This window comes from Mustela putorius, unplaced genomic scaffold (assembly GCF_011764305.1).
Source record: "Mustela putorius furo isolate JIRA1106 unplaced genomic scaffold, ASM1176430v1.1 tig00003853_pilon_pilon_pilon, whole genome shotgun sequence".
NCBI classification, from domain to species: Eukaryota; Metazoa; Chordata; class Mammalia; order Carnivora; family Mustelidae; genus Mustela; species Mustela putorius.
Window position 1 is genome coordinate 54,688,847 of NW_025422005.1, and position 24,100 is coordinate 54,712,946.

At 34.4% G+C, this 24,100-nt stretch overlaps 1 protein-coding gene across 14 annotated transcripts in view; it reads left to right on the top strand.

Annotated features, from left to right (window-relative positions):
* The window catches only part of MIER1 (MIER1 transcriptional regulator), a 58,798-nt gene extending 36,445 nt beyond the window's left edge, over nt 1-22,353 (top strand). For 10 of the 14 annotated variants that reach the window (XM_045064699.1, XM_045064700.1, XM_045064701.1 and 7 more), the window contains 6 exons: nt 6,097-6,248; nt 7,189-7,270; nt 8,402-8,496; nt 11,835-11,962; nt 16,356-16,495; nt 19,395-22,353. In XM_045064699.1, coding sequence (XP_044920634.1) covers nt 6,097-6,248; nt 7,189-7,270; nt 8,402-8,496; nt 11,835-11,962; nt 16,356-16,495; nt 19,395-19,723 — 926 coding nt within the window. In that variant the 3' untranslated portion in view covers nt 19,724-22,353. Of the gene's footprint in view, nt 1-6,096; nt 6,249-7,188; nt 7,271-8,401; nt 8,497-11,834; nt 11,963-13,460; nt 13,640-16,355; nt 16,496-19,394 lie in introns of those variants that run through there. The other 4 variants (XM_004762961.3, XR_006601781.1, XR_006601782.1 and 1 more) reach the window with 4 other exon arrangements.
* The last annotated feature ends 1,747 nt before the right edge of the window (nt 22,354-24,100 follow it).

The following is a 24,100-nucleotide window of genomic DNA, read 5'->3' on the forward strand; positions in this document are numbered from 1 at the left end:
AAGAAAAAATGAATGCCTTTTTAATACTGAGTGACTTAAAACATCTCAGCTTTTTATTTCTTTTTTTTTTCATATTTTAAATAATAGCCTTTTATAACCTGTATAATTTAAATTTAAGTTATTTTATGTCAAGGGAAGTTGTTAGGTTTTAAAAAAAACTCAAGTAAACAATGATATAAAAAGCTCACTTTATTGAAACTTTTACTAAAATTGAGTACTTTGTTATTTGTTTATTTGTAAAATAATTTGGGAAACAAGTTCTATACTTGTACATAATTTTTCCATCATTTTATCTAAAAATTGTAAGGTAAGTCATAAATACTTCAACTTCCAGCAGCATAAAATATTTAAGGTCCGTTTCAATTATTTGCTTAGGGTGAGTTCCAGAAAGAATGTTGTGTGGGCGTGTTTAAGAAGTTCAGTGTAGTATGAGATCATTCAGTGCTAGAAGTCTTTTCTTCATTTCTTTTATTTCAGTTGTTTTCTTCACATTTCAGTTTACATAGGCAGAGCCTTTCAAAGTTGTAGAATTCTTTTGTTTCCTTTTTAATATTCTCTCCCAAAACTTCCTTTATGTATTAAGTACTTCTTAAGTACTTAAGTACTTCTGAAGTACTACTTCAGGGAAGTAGTAAATAGAGGCAGTAAAGGAACAGCACAGGCCGGTAAATTCTAGTGATAAAAAAATGTTTTAACACACCAGTAATAACTTGTGCTTTCAAGTTAATTCCTGCAACATACAGGAACATTAAAGGTACCGATATGGAGTGATTTTGTTACATAGTGAAATTTTCTGCATATGTTTTATCAGTATATTGTAATTGTGTGCAAAAGTAAGTGAACCATTGGCATTTGTATTTATTTTTGTCATTGAATTTTAAATACTATGCTTTCCTTATATGCTATATAATGATTAGTACATGTTCACCATGGAGTTCTTTCTCCAACTAAAGAACTGAAAGTTAGCCATTAGTTCTAATTTATGAAATTTTTTTAAAGTTTTGACTATGAAAAATAACAGTGTCTATCTTAGAAAATTTTGTATTTTGTAGGTGGGTAGGAAAGTATCTTGGTTTTATATGTGGCAGGTTAGTGTTAGAGCTAAAGGTAGTTTTACTTATCTCAATATGTTTTGTTTTATTTTAACATGTTTGTATTGTCAGATGTCACAGTAAATGATCCAGATCTCTAATTTTCAGTGTTTTAAATTTTGGTTTAATGCTTTCAGTTTTATTATAATTTTAGAAAGCAGTGGTATACATTTTTTTTTTTCAGGAAAGGTATGATTTGTGAAGCTTCTTACCATATGAACTTAAACATTTTAGATTGTGTGAGGATCAGACTAGGTTTAGCAGATGATACTACGTGGCAGGGGTCACTGTGGTAGACGGACTTTCCTCAGTTCTGTATTTCTAGGAGTTCAAACTTTTGTCATGATACTCAGAGTTTGTCACCACTTAGGATACCCTGTGCAAACAAACCAAACGCATGTGAAACTTAGGTAAACTACACCATTGGAAAACAACTGTTAAAGGGATATTAATGATTAGTGCATTCTTTCCCTTAGAGGATAGAATTTGTTTCATTGGTTTGGTGAACATACATTCAAAAAGGAGAGTATTTGATTTGAGTGATTTTGATAAAAATGCCATAAAACTAATATACTTTATACCTTCACTGTAGGAATTACTTGACACAAACGGACTGGAATTTTTTCACTGATACAAGGAAGCCCTATTACTGAGTATCCTGGAAAGACATTGATAGATTTTTTTTCCCTCTGATTCCTGATTTCTTTTTTTTTACTAGACTGCATGCAGCTTATATATTCCTCATCAGTTATCACTTCTGTTTCAAACAATGCTATAAATAAGATTTGTTACAATTGTGTTTGAGTCCTTTTCCTTTGAACCTTTATTACACAGTCTCAACTACACAATTTCCTAAATTTATGTAAGTTAGTGCTTAAACTCAGCACAGTGTATTATAACCATTTCTTTATTCATTTTTATATCCTTAATACCTAGTATGATTCTGTTACATAGATAGTAAACATTTGGTGGCTGAGTTACTAGGTAGGTGCAGAATAATGTTAACAGAACTGATATGGAGGCATTAAACTTTGATAAGTACATAGGCATTGGGCCTTGAACATGTTTACTTAGCTGCTTTTTCTCCTCATCTATAAAGCAGCTATAAAAGAGCATTTATTTACAGAGCCTGTTATGAGGATTTACATGTGATGTTTTTATGTGTCACTTTAACAGCATCATGTCTGGCACATAGTAAGTGCTCAGTGAGTGACCTTAATGTTCAGTGGATAATTAATCTTACCCATTATTTAAGTATAATTATTATTATTCAGATTTTCAGAAAGCACTGGTTTATGCTGTTTTACTTACAAGTGGCAAAAGTGCAATTCAGTTAGCTTCAGCAAAAAAAGAATCTTCAGCAAAAAAAGAATACCTATTGCTTAACTGTGTGGCTTCAAATATAACTGGATTTCAGGGTTATTATATCAGCTGTCCCTCCCCTTGTTCTCTTTCATTTATTGCCAGACAAGCTAAGATGGCTCCTGGGAGCTCCTGGCTTACACTTTACACTGTCCTTGTAGCTAGAGAACCCACAAAATGAGAACTTCCGCATCCACCTTTGTTCCCGCAAAAGTCCTAGAGAGAACCTCTGTTGACTTAGTTTGAGTCATACTGAGCCAAGTAATTACTGTGACCAGAGAGAAGAGTGAGTATTCTGGCTTGCCTTGGCTCATTTATCTGTTCTTGGGGATCCAGGGTGTGATGTCTGCCCCACTCAGACCAGATGGAAAGGATTTAATTCCCAAAGAAGTGTTGAGTAGATGAAAAGCACGATTTTGCAGTTCTGTGTGTGTTTTGTTCCGTGTACTGAACTGAACACTGCAGCTTTTGTGATGAGACTGAATTGAATGCTGATAAACATCTTAGAACCCAGAGAGGGCTGCTACGCCCACTCCCCAACTAAGAACTATCTGCCCAAAGTGTCAGTACTGCTGAGGTTGAGAACTCTGGACTAGATTGATTGAGAATTAATTGGACTACCTAGAGGGATAAAGGTCAAGAGGATAAAGGAGCTAAGGTATTTTCTGGCTGAATTCTCATGCTTTCTTGATGGAGTTTTAGAGTAAGGAAATGATGGCTGGGAATTAGGAAGCAGTGAATAGCAAAGGACCATGTAAATCGTCACTTCTAATGAACATTTGACAAATTCTTAAGTTACTGAAACACGTGTTTTTCTTAGTTGATGCTGATAATGTTAAAAAGGCAGTTCATTTAGCTTATACATAGGAAAACCTCAGCTGGACAACTTAAAATATAGGTCAATAATCATAATGTGACCTTTTAAGATCATTTTTATTGTAAACCTCATTATTATACCATAGCTGATTATAGATTGGCATTTTCATCCTCATATTGATTAGGTTGAGTTTTTACTTAGGCATTAAAAATAAAATAACACTTTTTTTTTTTTTAACTAAAACTGGAAGTTAATATAAACTTATTCATTGGGAATTAATTTCCCAGACTGCAGAAGTTTGTGGTTTTTTTGTGGTGGTTTCTCAGCTTTCTACATTAGTTCCCCACCACCACCACCACCACACGCACCCAGTGAACTTTGTTGAATTATTTTGACAACCCATTTTGTTTGTTTGTTAAGCTTCTTACTTAAAAGTGCCATAATAAGCACTTCCCTAAATAAACTTGTGTGCTCTTGTTTCCTAAACTCCCACTTACTTGCAATCACATGTGAATTATATCTGCCATCATATATTTGTTTTTCCTTTTTAAAGATTCAGTGTTTATGCTTTGTAATTCATTCAGAAAGCAATAGTTTCAGAGGATGCTATTACATTTCAGTGATTGTGATCTTTTGAAATCCAGCATGTTCATATCATTTTATGTAATTATGATAAAGGGTATTTGTATCTTTTTGTTGCTTTTATGGAGTTTTTCTCTTCATATATTTATAGATGTTATTTCTCCTTTGTATTTTAGTGTGTTTTACCATAGTGGTATTTTTCTGATATTCTGATTTCTTGGCATTTAGTTCTACAATAGACACTTAATAAAATATCACTTGTGTTGCCTGTTTTATTTAGAGCACAGTCAAAAGTCCTATTTTGTTAGAGTGAAACTTAAGTGGAAAATAATTTGGTCTCTTTCTGAAAGCAGTAAAGGCAGTGGTTTATTCTCTATGGAAATGCTAATTGTTCTCATCCGTGATTACTTTTCAGTGTGTTGTAATTGTATAAAATTAGGTGTATTCTCAGTGTCAAGGTCTGGCTTATCATTTGGTGCCATCTGCTGATGTTTGTGTATTCAGCTTAACTAGGGTATCTGTATCCTGTGGCAATCTGAAACTTAGAGAATGATTCCAGAAATATCTTCCAGGTCACTTAGGCTTGTTTTATAAGCCCAATATAGGGATATTTACGTGGGAGAACACTGAGGACTTAGGGACCCACCTTCCGTGTTTCTTAGGTTTTCCTTGTAAGACTTTCACCCATCAGTCTCAAGAACATAAAAGGTATAGTCTACCTGCTTCAGTGAACAGAGGCTAAGCAGAGAACAAAAATCAATAGTATTAATTAATTTAAAATAATTGTATTTTTACAATTTAGAGTTTGACTAGGATTGTACCAGCAGGTTAGAAAAGGAATGAGGTTTACTAAGGAAAATTTTCTTGAGATTGTCCTTGTGTTTTAAGGAAGAGTATCTGTTTCAGGGAACAGAAAGGTAGAAGGATATTTTAAAGTGTGGGTATATAGTTGGGGTGGAGTCTGAAACAAGGTAATTTTATATGAAAAAACCTAACATAGTGCCTGGTACATAGAACATGCTTAATGGCTGTTAATTCCTTTTTTATAACACAAGGAACTTTGACACTTTCAGTTATCCTCTGTCTCTTAAATTCAGTTTTTCTTTAGCTGGCTCCTTCTTGTTGGCATTCAAATTATTGTCTCCTATGTTTAAAAACCAACAAAACCAGAAAGTTTCTTCAACTCTATACTTCCTCTCTGGCTGCTACCCCATCTCTTTCCTTACAACTGAACTTTTCAAGAGTTCTCTGCTTGCTTTCCTTCTTCCCCTTCCATTTACTGTTCGGTTATCTCCAGTGTGGCCTGGGCTTCCATCTTTTTACAAAAACAGCTCTTGAAACATTTACCTCCTTTGTTAGTAAATCCAGCATACCTGTTTCATTTTTCATACTGGCCATTTAACAGCATTTAACTCCTGGAAACCTTTTCTTCCCCTAGCTGCGATGGTGCCACTTTTCTGGTATTTCTTTCTATCGTGTGACTATTCCTTAACTCTGTATTTCCATCTTCCTGTCTTTTTGAATTGCTCTCATCTTAGGTCTTCCTTCTTTCCTTTCACTTTTAAAATTGTGATAGCATTTAGGCTTTAATCTTATTCTAATGGAAATTCTGATAAAAGCTAAATGCTTTTTTTTAAAAGGAAAGACTCGTTTTATGAAAATGAATTATGTTCATTATAATACATTTTAAGCTTCATAGAAAAAATATATAAAAGTAAGAAAAATGATCCCAAATCTTACCATCAAGAGATAAACCATGTTGACTTTTGGTGCACATTCCTTTAGACCTCCTATTTCAAAAAATAGTAATCATAGCTAACACCCATTGAACCTTAATATGTGCCAGAATTGTTTTAAAGTGCTTTAAATCTTTACAACCCTGTGTGATAGTGTTGTTTTTGCAGATGAGGCAGAGAGCAGCAAGTAACTTGCCCAAGGTCATACAGATAGTAAGTGGTGGTGGTGCTTTTCAAACTAAGAGACCTAGACTTGGTAAACTCAAGCTGTCCTCTTAGCTTTCCGGTGAAGAGCTATCAAATGGCATCTCTCTGTTTAGATTGCTTAAATCATTTAGGCTATAAATATGGCCCAAGAACAAAGTTAGGCAAATACTAGGACCATGTTTTACCTCTCAGTAATCAATATTTTGGCTCTTAAGTGTTAGTTATTTGGTCAGTGATAGTGTTTTAACACAAACTTGAACAATTTTTGGCATTTTTTTAACATTATGTTTTACTAATTTAGTATATGAAAATGATGATCAGCTCCTGTGGGACCCTGAGTACTTACCAGAAGATAAAGTGATTGTATTTCTTAAGGATGCATCTAGAAGAACAGGTGATGAGAAAGGTGTAGAAGCAATTCCTGAAGGATCTCACATAAAAGACAATGAACAGGTACATGAGTAAGAAGTAACTGTTTGATTATGGAATGAATAAGTCATGGGGAGGAAAGGTATAGCATAGGGAATATATTCAGTGGTATTGTGATAAGGTCACCTTGTATGGTGACCCCTCTGGTGAGCATAGCATACTGTGTACAGTTGTCCAGTCACCATATGGTAATACCTGGAGCTAATATAATTCAGCCTCTTTTTTTTTTTTTTTTTTTAACTAAAGTTCAATTTAAAAAAATACCAAAAGGTTTTCCCAAAATAAATTAACCACATATATTTTAATATGTTTTATAGATTTACATTTATAGATGTAAGTGCTGTCACATTCATTGTTACTGTTCTGGACACCAAAATTCCTATACTGTCATCTACAGGGAATCTGAAATAGCTAGTGTACATACTCGCTTCATGAGTATGATTTCAGCTAAAATAAACAAAAATCTGGTATCTCATTTTGCCTGCATAAACGTTTTATTAGGATTTTTGAAGTTCCTTTGGATATCCCTAAGAATGTATAAATATCATCAGTGTTGGGAGTACATATTTGGAATGAAGTTATCAGGGATATAGTAGACCAGTGCCTACCATGAACCCAATAACAGCATTATCTTTTTTTTTAGAATTAGAATAGGAACTGCAAAAAAGCCAAAAAGACAGGTTTTGTGATTTTTATAGAACAGTTTTCATTTTTAAATTTCTGAGGTACTGTAGCTGCCAAGTTAGAGTATTTGCTTATCCTGCTTTCTAAATAATTAGAAGCGTCAATTATCAAGATTGAATTTGTTTTTCTTTAGTGCTCAGTTGCATACCTAGAATTATTTTTCTTCCAGAAATGATGAAAAGAAATACTGGATTCAGGAAGAGCTTTTACTTTTTTAAGAAATTGTAGCCTTGAACTTTTCATAGTCTGGGTCACATAGTGAAGGCTTTTATTTTTCTAGGCATTATATGAATTGGTTAAGTGCAATTTTGACACAGAGGAAGCATTGAGAAGATTAAGATTTAATGTAAAAGCAGCTAGAGGTAAGTAAGTGTAGATACATTTTTGTTTTCATGATTTAGCAGAAATTTAATAAACTTAAGATCTTTAGTCTGTGTAGGTATATGCTAAGTTTAATAATACTGATCTTTCTGAAATCAGTAAATATTTGCTGAATAATAAATAACTTGTAACTTGTTAAATAACTTGTATATAACAAGCATTATGGGAAATGGGATTAAGACTGTTCGTTCTTTTTGGGAAAATATGGCAATTAAAATAAAAATACATGATGCTTTTCAATTTCAGGGGATTTTTATTAAATATTTTCTTATTTGATTTTGTTAATAATAGCCCTATGAACTCTGGAATGTGACAGTTGTAACTTTGCTTTCAAAATGATGAGACTGAGGTCTCTGAACTGAAGTACCTTTGCTAAGGCAAACATAATTTATAAACAACAAAGCCATAACTAAAATCCAATTTTTGTTTTTGTACTCTAAATTGACTCCCACCCTGCTTCACTAAGAACACTATATGACATTACATAGCAAACAAGATACTTATTCATTCAGCAAAAATTGGAGGACCTGCTAAGTTCTGAGGACATAATTGTGAACAAAGCCCTGCCTTCATGATGCTTAGACTAAGCCTAGGTAGGGGGAGCTGAAAAATAGTTATGAGTTCTTGTAAGGAAAATTAGAGGGTATAATTAAAATTTATTGCAGTAGGACTTAACCTGATTTGGGGAAAGAGGCCATTAGGGAAAGTTTCTAGAACAAAGTGATATTTTTGCTCGGATATAAACAAATTAGCTAGGTGAAAAAGGGGGTGGTGAGGCAGAAAATGATTCTAGACTAAAGGAACAACATCACAAAAATCGAAAGTGAGAAAGAACATAGCGAATTTAAGGAATTGAAAGGTGGCTTATATAGTTAGATCATAAAGGAGAAAGGTGGTCCAAGTTTAGGTTGAAGAATTAGGGACCAAATCATCCAAAATTTTATTAAACACAGGATTTTTGTTACTTCATCTTTTGCAGCCATCAGTAATAGAGCTCAGGAGTGAAATACTTACCTTATTGTTATTAGAAACTTATATTTTTATTTATAACTGTGTATATGCACTATTTAGGGGAAAATTGCTTATAACAGTTTTCTCCCTCATTTTGTCAGAGGAATTATCTGTTTGGACAGAAGAAGAGTGTAGAAATTTTGAACAAGGGCTAAAGGCCTACGGAAAGGATTTTCATTTGATTCAGGCCAATAAAGTAAGTAATGATAATGTTCTCTCTTTTATAAAAAGTTATTTAGTTAATGCAGATCATCTTATATTTTTATTACCTTCAAATGTCTTAACATATTTTTAGGGAATTATAAACGTGCTTATATTTTCTGGGATCTGTTTAGCAAGTGACTTTTCAGTGCATGATATTAGCCTTTAAGAATTGCACTGATAAATGGGCGCCTGGGTGGCTCAGTCATTAAGTGTCTGCCTTCAGTTCAGGTTATGATCCCAGGGTCCCAGGATTGAGCCTCGCATTGGGCTCCTGCTCAGCAGGGAGTCTCCTTCCTCTCCCACTCCCTCTGCTTGTGTTCCCTCTTGCTGTCTCTCTCTCTGTCAAATAAATAAAAATTTTTAAAAAGAAGAAAAAGAATTGCCCTGTTATGTTAATCAACTTCTGGGTGGAATCTGTGTATACAGTGTAATTACTTCAATTTTTTTTCCACAAACTTGTGACAGATTTTTTAAAGAGCTGGTGTTTAATCTTGAAACTTCAAAATGTTTTTAATGTGACATTATTTACAATTAAAATATCTTTTACGTTTATTTAAGTGCTGAGTGTCTAAAATCAGATACTTAAATTTAATTTGGCTTTAAAGTTTAATTTTCCAGAAGACTATCTCAATAAATCAGGTTTATTATACATTACAGTTTTATAATTTGATAGTTTTACTTAACATGATTCATTTATCATTCCATATTAATAATACCAATTATACAGTGTTGGTGTATACCCAAAAGAACTTCATAATTACTTGCAGATTTATTTTTAGGTTTAATTCTCTTAAAACTAAAATCAGGTGAGATTTTTAGTAGGAACTGTACAGTTATGTAGAATAGAAAGATGTGTTGTTTCTGTGGGAAAGTAGAATGTGCAAAATTAAAATCTCAGAGCTTAAATGGAGGAAATTAAGTTATTTCTTGGTTTATATAAATGCCACATTTTTAGCAAAAAGAAATGACAAGGAGTGTGGCTTTACATGTTTCATTAAAGAGAGCATCTAAGTTTTGAGTGATGGCCTGTCTAGGATGGTGTTGACTGAGTTCTCAGTAGTCTGTCACCACATTCTTCTTTTTATACATCCTGATGTGATTGGTGTCCACTTAATTTGTTTCCGCACATTTAAGAGTATTTTATGTTCTATAAATAGTTGATTATAAATCCTGTGAGTTAATTTTTCTTACTTATATTGTTCATTAACTAGTTTATTTTATTTGAGAGAGAGAGAGAGCAGGCATGGGGGAGCAGAGAGAGAGAGAGAATCTTAAGTAGGCTCCACACCCAGTGTAGAGCTTGGTAAGGGGCTCAATCGCATGACCCTGAGATCATCTAAGCTTAAATCAAGAGTCGGGTGGTCAACCGACTGAACCACCCAAGTGCCCCTAGCTAATTTATTCTTGATTATCTTGTTGCATTTTGGTATTTGACATCAGACATACTGACTAATAAGAAATTTTGAGTCTTAGTATTGGTATCAAAGTATATCCTACCTCTTAGTGTTGTGTCCAGAACATCTGATTACTTCAAGCATAGGGCATATTCTGTGAAAGGGGTGCATTATACTGATGACTAGACACGTAGGTTTCTGATTGTAAAAAATAAAAAAAGGTATTGTTTCATAGTTGAATGGAGCAACATTTTGGGATAAGAGTTTTCTAGCATTCCTAGATTTCCTAGATTCCTAGATTAATATAGTGTTTGGATTCAAACACTATATTAACCAAACCATGATGGATTATCTATGGAGGGGACTCTGGGAGCAATAAGCTGGTATGATAGCTAGCAGCAGCAAGAACCTCTCCCACGCCCCCCAGAAATCCCTTTTTTTTTAGGGAGTAAAAACTTAATAGGTAACTTGAAACAACTAGCCAAAACAGTCTTTTTACATAATATTGAAACTAAGACCATTTCTTTATAAATATTTGGGATGGTGCTATTTCAGTCGTGTAGAAGTCAACTGACCTATCTATACCAATATACTAGTTACACTGAACAGAAAGAGGACAGTTACTCTTTAGGGAGAATGGTCCAGTGAAAACATTAAGACTTTGTTTTTATACCTGGAATTGAAGTTTGAATCTTTTTTTTTTAAGATTTTTATTTATTTGACAGAGAGAGATCACAAGTAGGCAGAGAGGCAGGCAGAGAGAGAGAGGAGGAGGAGGCAGGCTCCCTGCTGAGCAGAGAGCCCGATGTGAGGCTCCATCCCAGCACCCTGGGATCATGACCCGAGTTGGAGTCAGAGGCTTTAACCCACTGAGCCACCCAGGTGCCCTGAAGTTTGAATCTTAATCATGAGTTCTAGGCTTACTTTATTGAAGATTTTTCATAATATTGTCAACATTGCGTGCCCCCAAAATATCTTTCCAATTTTTGCTTTCAGTAAAGTACAATTGACTTTGCTTATGTCTATATAGAAAGACAATTCTAAAGGAGGGGGGAAAAAGAGCTTGAGAAGCTTATTTAAAAAAGAAAAAAAGCCTTGATAGCTTTCAGTCTTAAAGCAACATGGGCCAAATTTGTAAAGTGCAAGCATAAGGGAAGAAAGAAAAATGTATGTCAAGTAGTGAAATGAGGATGTCATCAAACTGACTTGAGGTACAGTCAGTCTCACAGGACACCTATTTCGGGATTAGAAATTTATGGCTTAGAGCACACCACCACCACCACCACCACCACCCACTACCACCACCACAGCTATCCAAGCTAAGTAGGAAAAAGAGGCAAGTTGTCCACATCATTTCCCAATCCCATTGGTGCTGAACATTTATGGAAGGGGAATCATTCATTCACACAAATATAGCACAGTTACTGGAGTAACTTAGTAAACAGTGAATTAGAATTGGCATTATTACAGTACTTTCCAACTCATTATGGAATATTCTTAGCCTTTCTAGAAAATAAAATAACTGAGTCTGGATCTCTGGTGGGACTACTAAGAGAATCTTTTAAATGGAATTTTAAATGTAGGCTCCCTAGGTACTCTGTGAGTAAAAGTATTTGCACACTGTTTATAATATTAATTTTAACTTAAATGCCACTTCCAGATATTTTCAATAAAGGAGTGTTTATGATAAATTAATATGATAGTTTTTTAAAAAGCATAATACTAAATATCTGAAGATTTGTTGCCAGTGTATTATTTCTCTCAGTGGGAGTTTGGAAAGTGTGGTTTTTAAGAAAGTTGCTGCAGTGTTAATATTTTATATAATGTATTATATATTACTTAAGGTACATAGAGATTCATTTTCAGACCCAGATATTTTTCATGAAATAACTCCTTTAAGGAGGAGATGATTCTTAAAAACAACTGTTTCTTACAGGTTCGAACAAGGTCAGTTGGTGAATGTGTAGCGTTCTATTATATGTGGAAAAAATCTGAACGTTACGATTTCTTTGCTCAGCAAACACGATTTGGAAAAAAGAAATATAATCTTCATCCTGGTGTAACGTGAGTGTATTTTTTCTGTTGAGTCCTATATTTTTTGCTCTTGAATTTTTTCTTGAGAAAATTGCAATTTTTAGGATCTTTTTCAGTATGATAAAAGTTTACATTTGTTTAAATGTATCCATTTATAGACATATTTTCATAGGAATTTGGACTTTTCAGTATCTTATGAAAGATTATGAACTAATATTGCTTGAGACAATAAATGCATCAAAGCAAATGTAAGAGTATGTTTTCAGGAAATAAAATGGATCATAACAGCTGATAAAGCATGTTTTTGTTAATTTCTGTTCCATTCAGTAGAAGCACATAGTTTTAATCTAATAATACTGTGAGCACAGTGAAAATAGGAAAGAGACTCTTTTCATAAGCTGTATGGCTATCTGCCTAATAAAGGCCCTTTAAAAAGGAATGGAAATTAGTGTCGTTCCTTGTCCAGTCTACTTTTGATCCCAGGAACCAAACTAAGATTTGGATATAGCTGGTATAAAAGGGAAAATATAGAGAGAGAATTCATCAGATCAAATTTCATTTTCTTTTTTGTTATAAAGTTTTTTGTTTTTTGTTACAAAGTTCTTTAAAGAGGAAAGAACCTGTCCATGGTGACTTCCCTTTTCCCTGATTTCTTGAAAACTTCCTTTAACAGAAATATTTAATAATTAGTCCTGCAACTTCAGTTTACTCCCAGTGAAATAGGGAGTGTGGGTTATTATATGTAGGCTTCATACAAAATGCTTTGTATGCCTGTACCAGTTGTCATGCACCAAAATCCTTTAGCCTCATTCAGTCTAGCTTTGGAAATAAACTGTCCCTGCTGCCACTAATAATTTGTTACTCACGTACATCAAGTATTAAACGAACCCTTTGTCTCTCATTGAGGTGCTCTAAAATGCTGATGAATGGCTAAGGTGTAATTGAACTTTACCATTCTATCCTTGATTATTTCCTGCTGTTTACAGAATAAAAATAATGCTGAGTTGTGATTTCATTTGGTCAGTGTGTACCAGTAAAATTCTTAGGATTGGCCAAATAACTGCCTTTGAAAGATGTGCTTATATGCATATTTGATTGTGCTTTGCAAACTCCTAGGCTAGACTGTTTCCTGGTCATGTTCATTTACAGGTGTCTTCTGGTCACTTCACTGAAGAATCAAACACTCTAAAATAAAATCCAAAGCAAATTTATTTAAGAGAATAAATGGGTATGATTGCCCCAGAAATCATTGAATACTGGGCTCTGTGCCTCATCTCCCATTATTCAAAGCTCAAGATGGCTAGAGTTGAATTTCATACAAAGCATTCCAAATTTGATCTAATTGCTTAATGTTATAAATTTAGAGTTAATTTTTCTCATGATGATTTATTGGTTACATTGAGGTATAATGATGTGGAACTAGATGCAGCTATCTGGTCTTCAGAGTTTATCTTAAAATAGTCAGTTTTCAGGCTATTCTATAGGGAAAAGCAATAGTAACATCTTTCATTTTTTTCACCCATTTCAGAAATAATGTTCACACACGAACTACAGGCAATCTGACGTCACCAGCAATAAGAACATAAGAATTGCCATGCTGGGTCAGACCCATGGTTCATCCAGTTTTCTCTTTCAGAAAGCATCACCAAGGGAAGTGTTGTGGGCTGGCTTAGTTGGTCCTCTGTGCTGTCAAGCTCAACAGGTTAGGTAGGGATGTGCTGCCAAACATTTGAGTTTCTCTAATAATCTCTCCATAGCTTCCGGAAACTTTTTGAAGATCCTTGTATCTGTAACCTTGATTCCTCTTAAGGTTAAGTATTCAGTAGGTGGAGTAGCTGCAGTTAAAAGTAATCCCATATCATCTCTTTTCTCATGCTTTAAGATTTTACAGTGATCCCCTGGTATAATGGTATGAAGTGAACAAATATGGCTTCTTTCCCCCAGGCGAGAATTCTGTGGTTTTGTAGGCTTAAGTGTTTTGTTTTGTTTTTTAATTGGAACTGTAATATTTTACTCCAATTTAACCCTTTTAGCTGTGCTACATCTTCCATAAGAAGCTGTGACTGGACTATACGTTACTGCCCAAATAGGGAGAAATTATGGTTTTCTAGAAACATGAAGATTCTTTTCAGTTTGCTTCCAGGAGGAGTTAAGAGTTGCACTTCTAGTGCACAAAACATTAAGTTATTATAAGACAGAAATAGGAGTTTTTTTTATCTTTTTTTAGTCAAAATCCATAGTTTAGAGCACATTATACTGAAAGTTATTTGTTCATTTTTCTGTTACATTTTTACCTTCCATTTGTTCACCAGAATGAAGCACATTAGCCATTTTTATGCCTTACAAAGATCTTCCTACAGATTTTCTGTTAGCCACCACCAGGAAGAACTGGTAGCCATATGCAAATTAGAGACTTTACTGTAGAAACCTTGCAAATAATTTTTTTTTTTTTAACTAAAAGTTAACCCATCATAATTCTGGTTATCTGAATGCTACTCCAACCTCCTGGATGGCCCACCTGCCTCTTCTCCTTCCTTAAGCATTGTGGATGCCATTAATCTTTGAGAAATAATAATACTTTCACAATATCATTACCATATCTAGTCAATTTTAGCTTCTTTGCTTGGCTTTTCACATCCTCCATTATCCATCCCAACCACACCAGATTTATTTCCAACACTTCCTCATCATGTATCATCTGTTCTTACTAGTCTTAGCTTCTGAAATCTCTTTGTGTTCATACTCATTTGTGTTTCTGTGTGGTTCAAATTTTTTACATAATTGTTCTAGAATTATGATGCATGGCATAAAGCTGAAGGGGGGGGACTAAAATACCATCAAATTTAATTCCATCTATTTATAGGCGTGAAAATAAGGCCTAGAATGGTAAATTGATTAGCTCATGGTTATATACGTTTCTTTGATATGACTCAGATTGTTGAAAGCTTCAGGTCCCTGTATTCGTTATATTCCTGTATCCCAGGGGACGGTGTGATCATGTAGTTTGATATTACAGCTACAGTTAATAGTCTGTTGTAGACTATTGCCACAGACTTTCAGTAAAATCCTAAACCTTTCCATTGTTCACTTCTTACAAGCATTTTTACTCACCTGCTCAGAAATTCTAAGGATTTGTCTTAATATTTCTTTTTTTTAAAAAATTTTTTATTTTTTATAAACATATATTTTTATCCCCAGGGGTACAGGTCTGTGAATCACCAGGTTTACACACTTCACAGTGTCTTAATATTTCTATTAAAATTTTTGAGGCAATTTAAAAATAATGGCTTTACGGGTTGTTGTGGGTTTTTTGTTTGGTTTTTTTGTTTTGTTTTGTTTTGTGTCTTTTTAATTTCTACTCTGTGCCATGCACAACTTAGGCACAGGTGGTATAGTGGTGAACAAAAAGACTAAAATTCCTGCCTTTGGGGGATGAGTCCAGCACTGGTATCAGCAGATTTTCTCTGTAAAGAGCTAGAGTAAATATTTTAGGCTTTGCAAGCCTTCGGCCTCTCTTGCAGCCACCCAGCTTTGCTATTGTGCAAAAGCAGTCATAGATATTATGTAAATGAGTGGATTTGGCTCTGTCCCATCAAAATACTATTCACAAAACCAGTGGCCAGCCCATAAGCCACAGTTTGCTGACCTTTATTCTAATGACTTAGTAGCACTTCATAGTTTACAAAAACACTTCCCTGCACACATCTTGTGCAACAACTCTGTGCACAGATACATACATAATGTTCCAGGTAAAGATACTAGGAAACCTCAGAGATAAGTATTTTAGCCCAGATCTTCTAAATCCAACCCAAAGTCACTTAATACAGCTGTCCTCCCATACCATATAGTTCAGGAGTAACTTAAGGAAGTGAATTCCCCTCTAATGGTAGGCTGGCAGACTAAGCCAGCAGATAAGCTGAGGAACTAAGAGCCTCTTAGCCTCTTATAGCTCAGATCTAGCAGAAAGGTAATACAGAAGTTACCCAAGAAAGTTCAGGGAAGTGATTCATTTGTAGGCCCTAATTTGTCTTTCAGGTATTGCTATAGCCATTACATAATCTTTAGGAGCTTTAAAATTTCAGTCTGTGTTTGTGTAGAAATTCTTCTCTACTCCTGATTGGCACCATCCTGCTCTTCACTTACAGATCCTCTGATTTTAATTGGGCCACTCTGAGCACTTACCTATAGTTTTTAAAGTTTTAAACCTTCATATAGGTGTCTAAAATTTGCTAGTTTAAAGTCCTTATGCATCTTTTCATTTAAATGTTCAGATGCTGGTGAGGTAGATGAGGCACTGGAATAAGTGTAAGTGAAAATTAGGACATATTTGTTAATAAAGCCTTCTAAATTTAACCTCAATTTTAATTTTCAGCTTTTTTTAATATAAGAAAGTAATTATTTTATTATTTCACTTAATTTTAAGGGATTACATGGATCGTCTTCTAGATGAAAGTGAAAGTGCTGCATCTAGTCGAGCACCGTCCCCTCCCCCAACTGCCTCAAATAGTAGTAACAGCCAGTCTGAGAAAGAAGATGGCACTATCAGCAATAGTAATCAGAATGGTAAGCAACCAGAAAAGTACTTTTGTTTGTTCATGATGAAGGGCACTTTTAGTAGCCCAGGTAATTTAGTTTTGGTTTGTATTAAACTTCAGTGCAGGTGTTATAAAAATAGTAATTATAAATAACCACAGAACTAGCATACAAATACCAACGTACATATATACTAACACAGAATATAAATTGTAAAGAACTCCTGTTGATGTCACTAAAAAGTAAGTTTAATAAAAATTATAAGTTATAATAAAAATAAAATAAATATAATAAAAATTAAAAACTAAGTTAATAAAAATAAACGGTCAATAGTGACCATTTCTTTTATTCTTTTTGTGTAGCATCAATTTTCTTAATAAGTTGGAATGCTTTGATAGGATATTCTTGTTAACTCTTAGACCAAAACACCAGCCATTTAGCCCTTTCACATCAGGAGTACACAGGTATTTATGAAATACTTTGAAAGCTGTAACACTTTATCCGGAAAACACTTTAAGCATTTGGTGCAAAGAAGCTAACAAGGGCACAGTTTTGAATAGTTATCTCTCTGATAGCGTAATAACCTTGAAGGATGAGAAAAGATAAAGCAGGTGTCGGGTTCTGCATTAATACTGCACAGAAACATTTCTTTTATCTCAGTGAGAAAAAAGCATATGAATTCTGTTATGTTTGAGGTTCAGTTAATGTCGCTTAAAATATACAGTGGACCAAAGATCATTGTGGTGATAAGGAAGACCTGTCGGAGAATTATTTTGATTTCTGCTTTAATTAAAATGGTCTTCCTAAGTAAGACCGTTGCCAAGCCGAGACTAATAAAGGAGAAAACCAGTGAATTAGAGATAAGCTCTGCATCTGCATTCAGATATAACCGTCTTATGGGAGGGCCAGTGGAGAGCTAAGCTCCCTGACAGAAACTAGAACAACAACACTGAATGATTATCCCTTATTCTGACCTTTGGTTTCACACTGGCACTGCTGGAGTGAATATACTTTGTTCATTTGATGACCCCTCTCTATTTCCTCACTACTTCCCCCCTAAGAACAAGCCAAACAAAAAAGAGGGCTCAGCAGCCCTTTTTTTGGTTCTAAACATGTTTGAGGGCGTGTAGTCTAATGCTGTCCTGAGGCAGAATAAGAAGCTAAGGGTCTGCCCTTAAGACTAGGGCAAGAAGCTCAGGGAGACATATAATTGATACTACTTTATCAAATATTCTTTTTTTTTTTAAGGTTTTTATTTATTTATTTGACAGAGATCACACATAGGCAGAGAGGGCAGGCAGAGAGAGAGGAAGGGAAGCAGGCTCCCAGCTGAGCAGAGAGCCTGATGCAGGGCTAGAGCCTGATGCAGGGCTGGACCCTGGGATGAGGACCTGAGCCAAAGGCAGAGGCTTTAACCCACTGAGCCAACCAGGTGTCCCTTTGTTTTCTTTTTTAACCATTTGATGAGAATATGCAGTTAACCTAAGGAGGTATTTATAAGTTAGTTTATTCAGTAGCCCAGAAGCCATTCATCTAGGTACCCATAATCAAGATTCCCACGTTTTCCAAGGAAAGGAAGGAATTCTCCAGTGTAATTTTATTTATTTCGTAAGGGGCTTAGTGTCTTGAGATCTTATTTTTTTTTTTTTACCTGCTCATAGTTGTCACATAGCTCTTTATACTATAGCAGTATAATTTCTTCTGCATCCTGGTGCATAATCCCCATTATGCATTTATGATTTGAGTGCACTTTTGAGTTGGGGCCATAGAATATTTTCTTTGACCAAAATGTAACATTTGAGGCTCATCTTTTATACTGAATATATTTTTCAGATAATTAAAATTTAACTATCTCAGTAGCACATTTTATATTTACATTAAGTATCCAAAATGGCTAGTTCATTTTGCAATCAACTCTAAGTGCCGTTTTTACTGTAACTTCTAGTAAATAATTACTCTTTTCTCAACCTGTTACTGAGGAATTTGTTTGCTTTTATGACTTTCAAATGTATGTTTGGACAAAGCAAGTGTTAGTTTTTGAACATTATGACAGATTAAATCCATTTAGGTAGATGTGTGATCCTTACCCTTAAAGCACAATACCTTTATTCTTTTTTTTTTTAAAGATTTTATTTATTTATTTGACAGAGAGAAATCACAAGTAGATGGAGAGGCAGGCAGAGAGAGAGGAAGGGAAGCAGGCTCCCTGCTGAGCAGAGAGCCCGATGCGGGACTCCATCCCAAGACCCTGAGATCATGACCTGAGCTGAAGGCAGTAGGTTAAAGCCTCTGCCTTTGGCTCAGGTCATGGTCTCAGGGTCCTGGAATCAAGCCCCACATCAGGCTCTCTGCTCAGTGGGGAGCCTGCTTCCTCCTTTCTCCCTGCCTGCCTCTCTGATTACTTGTAATCTCTATCGAATAAATAAATCTTAAAAAAAAAAGAATAAAAGTCATGTTATTTTATATGGCAGTAGAAAAGTCAAGAATATAAAGAACGTCGATTTTTTTTTTACATAGTTTTAGAAAGGTATTACCATTTTGCTAATTTGTGCATATTTTTGCTTTAATTTAGCTTATTTAGACTACTGGACCCAGTGCTTGTTTGTTGTTACATAACACCAGGATGCTCCTAATATATGGCAGAATCTGTTCTTAATTCTTTACATTTATTAACTTTTCATAACAAACCTGTAAAGTAAGTCTTTTATTACCCTCACTGTATATGTGGTGAGACTGAGATACAAAGAATGTAAGTAACTTTTGCCCAAGGTGACACACTCAGTAAATAGAGCCAGAATTCAGACCGTATGTACATAGATTTGACACCTCTCATCCTTGATGTAAAGCTGTTTTACAATAGCTGTTTTAGAATAGTGTAAAAGTTAGCTTTTTAATACTAGCAGTTTCACTTACGTTTCTTCCAATGTAGGGGTGTCATCTAATGGACCAGGTGAAATGTTGAGCAAAGAAGAAATCAAAGTTGAAGGGTTACATGTTAATGGACCAACAGGTGGAAATAAGAGACCACTTCATGCAGATATGGATACTAATGGTTATGAAACAGATAACCGTACCACTGACCCAAAACTTGCCCATATGACTGCAAGAAATGAAAATGATTTTGATGAAAAAAGTGAGAGACCTGCCAAAAGGCGAAGGGTAAACAGCAATGGAAAAGAAAGTCCAGGTTCTTCTGAATTTTTCCAGGAAGCAATGTCACATGGAAAATTTGAAGAACTTGAAAACACAGATGACTAAATTTTAGACTTGTTTTACCTTCTTTGAAGTAAAATCTGGTGTGACTAAAATTTTCAGGGTTGATGGGTTACCTTAAAAAGTTGATTTCCTTGAAGCAGTTGGTTAAAATTTTAAAAATTTGAATTGAGTCCTAACTTTAGTAAATAAGATTTCGTAATTCTGCCCTTTGTAGACTTTTTACTTTAAAAATGTAAAGACCCTCTTAAGGATATAACAAATAGTATAGTCAATTTGAATGAACTACGGAAATATCTGTACCTTCTCATTTGATGTATTAATCTTAAAAGCTCACTACAGGTATTTTTTGCTTAGTTTGTTGGCAGAGAAGAAAGACCACATTCAAATTTGTTTAACACCAATTTTTCTGTGTTTCTTGAAATGTCTTTATCTTTTATAAGAGAAATTTTTCTCTCCATACAAATTGAGTGTCATTATTAAGGAAACCCTTATGAATCCTGAAAGTTATGCTAGCATGATTTTTTTATATATAGAAGTTTAAAAATAAACCAAGTCAGGTTTGTATATGTAAAATTGTTGACATCAATGATGTCTTTCCATATTCTTATCTGGGCTTAAGAAATACATTCTGTATTTTTCCAGATTCTTTGTAGCCTTTGAAAGATTTTTACAGTACATATGTCTTGACTGAGCTGTCCTTTCTTAATACAAAAGCTTGTATAATTTTCTTAACTTGTACAGTTGGTAAACTTTTATGAGAGGAATTGATATTCTGAGTCTGTCAGCTTTCATTTTATTTTGCTAAGGTTTTTCTAATGAATTTTTAAGTGTTTGTGTAGTAACTAAGTCATGTTTCTTATACAGGTGGTAAAATCACATTCATAAAGGATTGTGAAAATTTGTTTTTTCAAATTTCTACTTAGGGATAAATAGTTTGAGAATTTTGAAGTTAAGCATGATACCTAGATTACATAGTTTGTTTTGCGTTTGCTTTAATTTTCAGAATTATTTTTGAAGCAAGACAAAAGTTTAATGTTGGCTTACGTGCTTCAATATATCATGCTGACCAGAATCCTGTTCGGTTATTTTTATATGCATTATAAAATTTCCCATTTTTGCATTAACTTAACAGGGGAAAAGGTCAAGCAATATTTAGATGTTGGCACATACAAGGAGTTGGCAGATAATATTGATTTTATGAGGAAAAAGTGATGAAGTGAGTGTATTTCCAAAATGAAAATAAGATGTACCATTGCTATGTATGATTACAAATAGGATCATCCATTTGCATAGCCTTGCAAGAGTGCCATTTTATTTTTAGTGCAAAATTCTTGTTAAAAATGTAGTTTTATACAGCTGATAGACCAACCTATATCCAGACTTTTATAAAAGATTATTAACTATTCTTGTTTTTTCACACAGGCATACCCCCAAATGCTTCTTCTGACTCATTTTCAGCCATCAGTTCAAGAGCCAATGCCTTTTTAAAATAAATCTTCTGTGGTCTTATTTTTAATGGCTCAGCTGTTTCATGCAATTAAGTAAAGGTTTGCACTGAGAAGTTATGGTTTAGGCCTTACCCCATGAAGTATTACTATTAACATATGTTCAGACTGCTTACTTCCACCAATGTGAACAACTCTTTTCCCCAAACAGTGTTAAAATGCAACTTTACAACACTTGACTTCATTTAATGCACATTCACTGTTACATACATATCTAGATAAATCAAAGTTTTGGGTGGAAGTGTTGAGAAGCGTGAATGTTTTGTTTTACCTACAAAATTAATTTATCCAGAATGGCAGCTTTAGCAGATGGTCACAGTCCATTTTCTAAATCAGTTTTTATTACACAAATTAAAAGTATCCTGGCTCCTAGCTCTTTGTCAAAGATGGTCTATAGATGTGTTTCAAATGAAGAGTGATGTTGTATTTTTAAGTTGCAATACTAAAGACGCTATCTTCACCTTTTTTTAAGATGCATTTTGTTTGCAGGTTTGTGAAGTTCTTGGAAGCTAATACCACAGGAACATTTTTAGTACATTCTCAGGCATGTTTGCAAAATAGGGCACATGTATACATCTTAGGAAGTTTTACTTTTCTTAATCTTATCTTTTTAAAGTATGCCTAATGAAAGACATTCCACTATTATAATACATAATGCTCAGCTTTTTGTGAAGAAATATTTAATTGTATTTTGTGTTTATACAGATATTTCACACAGTACTTTGTTCTTCATAATGCAGCCACTATAACTTGATAAGTCATTGCACTACTTTAAAATTTTTAGTAATATCATGAATTTAATTTGCTTGAAGATTTAGTACATTTCATAACTCTTGAACTCTTAACAAACTGCATTGGGGAAAAAAAGCCTTTGTTAATAGTTTCCCCCACCCCATGCCCATCCTCAGCAAAGCACTATCATTTTCATCTGAAATGGTATTCTGTTTCATAATGTGTTTTCAAATAGAGTTCAGAATCTGCAACTCAGTTCAACACAACAAGTCTGTTGAGCTTTAAGATGTATTTGAATATTTAAATAGGCATTTAAAATTATGAATTAGATGTTTTTAAGTTTATCATAGTAATTTTGCACTGTAAAATAATTCCCTTTTCCCATTCCCTGTCTGCCATTCTGAATATGCTTATTAAAATATTTTTTTAAACATACTTGTCTACATAATACCGTGTGAATGATTTTCATTAGATCGATTCAGTAGGTTTTAGTTACAGATTTTAAGTTTGTGTTCAATACATACTGTTTACATACTGTTCACAATGCAAATGTGCATAATTTCTGTTCCTTCTCCTAGATATATCCCATGAACTAGTGTTTGAGTGGCTTCTGGTTCCTTTCACTTCATCTTGGCTGATACATTTTTGTTTCCTCCAGAGAGATCCTTTGGTCTGTGGACCTCTATTCACCCAATTTTCTTTCTCTAAACTATGTAATTACAAATTTTCCCTATCTTTTGTAGTATAGTTCATATATAATATTTTGTAAAACACTATTGTCACAATACTTTTCTCTAAATGGAAAATTAAGAGTGGGCATTTTCTAAGTGAGGGTTGGTGAATTTCCATAGGGGAGGTGTATGGTCATGATCCTGGAGCTGTGTGACTGACTGACTGGCTCTGTATCACTGCCAAGTGCCAAAACACAAATAAGCGTCCCATACCTAATTCATAGTCATGAAAATTGACATGGTGGAAAATCATATGTGGGGAAGAACAAGAATTTCTAAATTTTAAGACTTTTATTCTAAAAATGATCTTTTTCTTTCTGTATTAAATAATTGCACTGATTAAGTTTTTAAATCATAAAATCAGGCCTTCAAGAATCAACTTTATCCTTTGCAAAATCTTATAGGGTCATCCCCCCAAGTCAAGGGCTGATGGAGTAGCTTCATTATCTAATATCAGTTTTCCATAACCTCACTTATTAAGTGCCCTTAGTATACCACTGACATCCTTTGACATCTGTAAGTACATTAGTTTTTCCTTTTCTGACCATGGTTTTTTTTTATCTTCACTTGTTTTCACACTAGTTCCTATGACTTATTTAGGATGTATGATATGCTTGAAATGTCATTTTGCTTGCTGTTAAGAAATGTGAACACCATCTTAATGGCTACCTATTCTGTGAAGGACACTGAAGAATTGCCACATAAACTGGAGGCTGAACTCCATTCTCTGTGCAAATCGATGGTAAAGGCTTCTTCACACTGAAACGTCAGCAAGAACAAGTCTGCATATATCCTCTTACCAGCCAATATTTGGGCCTGCGCTTGTACAGCCTCTGTGCTTGGCCTGTCGCTTCAGGACATGCAGCACATTCTCTTCATCAAAGAGAAGGCGTTAGCAGGTAAGAGCTGTGGGTAGAAGTATATGCTTAGCACGGAGGGTGAAACAGTAGGTACGATACGAAGGAAACCATTTACTAGGCTCTGTGCCATAGAATTTAGCTAAATAAGATCTTCCTTGAGCTTAATATTTTGGTTAGAAATTAAGCAAGATGAAATATGTGTACAATTTCCCCAGGACCGTTTATTTTTAACATTTACTGTAGGACTAATTATAACGGCTGTGGATCATTCAGGACTCATCCTGTTTCTCACTCCCGTCCAGGGAGTGCTACTGTAAGAGTAGGGAGTCTCCTGGTTTCCTAAAGTTTGGGAAAAGGGATGGAGAACTAACGCAAATTTGGCCTGGTTCTAAAACATTCACTTTCTGCTGTTACCATTAGCATGAATGCTTGACTGTAGCATGGGCTAATTATGTCTTTCTATACACCAGCTAGAACTTAGAGAGTTCAGGGGGTTCTAAAATACATAGTTTTGCCCTTTTCTCTCTGAAAGAAGATGAACTCTGGATTAATTTAAGGTCTATACACTTAAACTTTTTTTTTTTGAGGGGA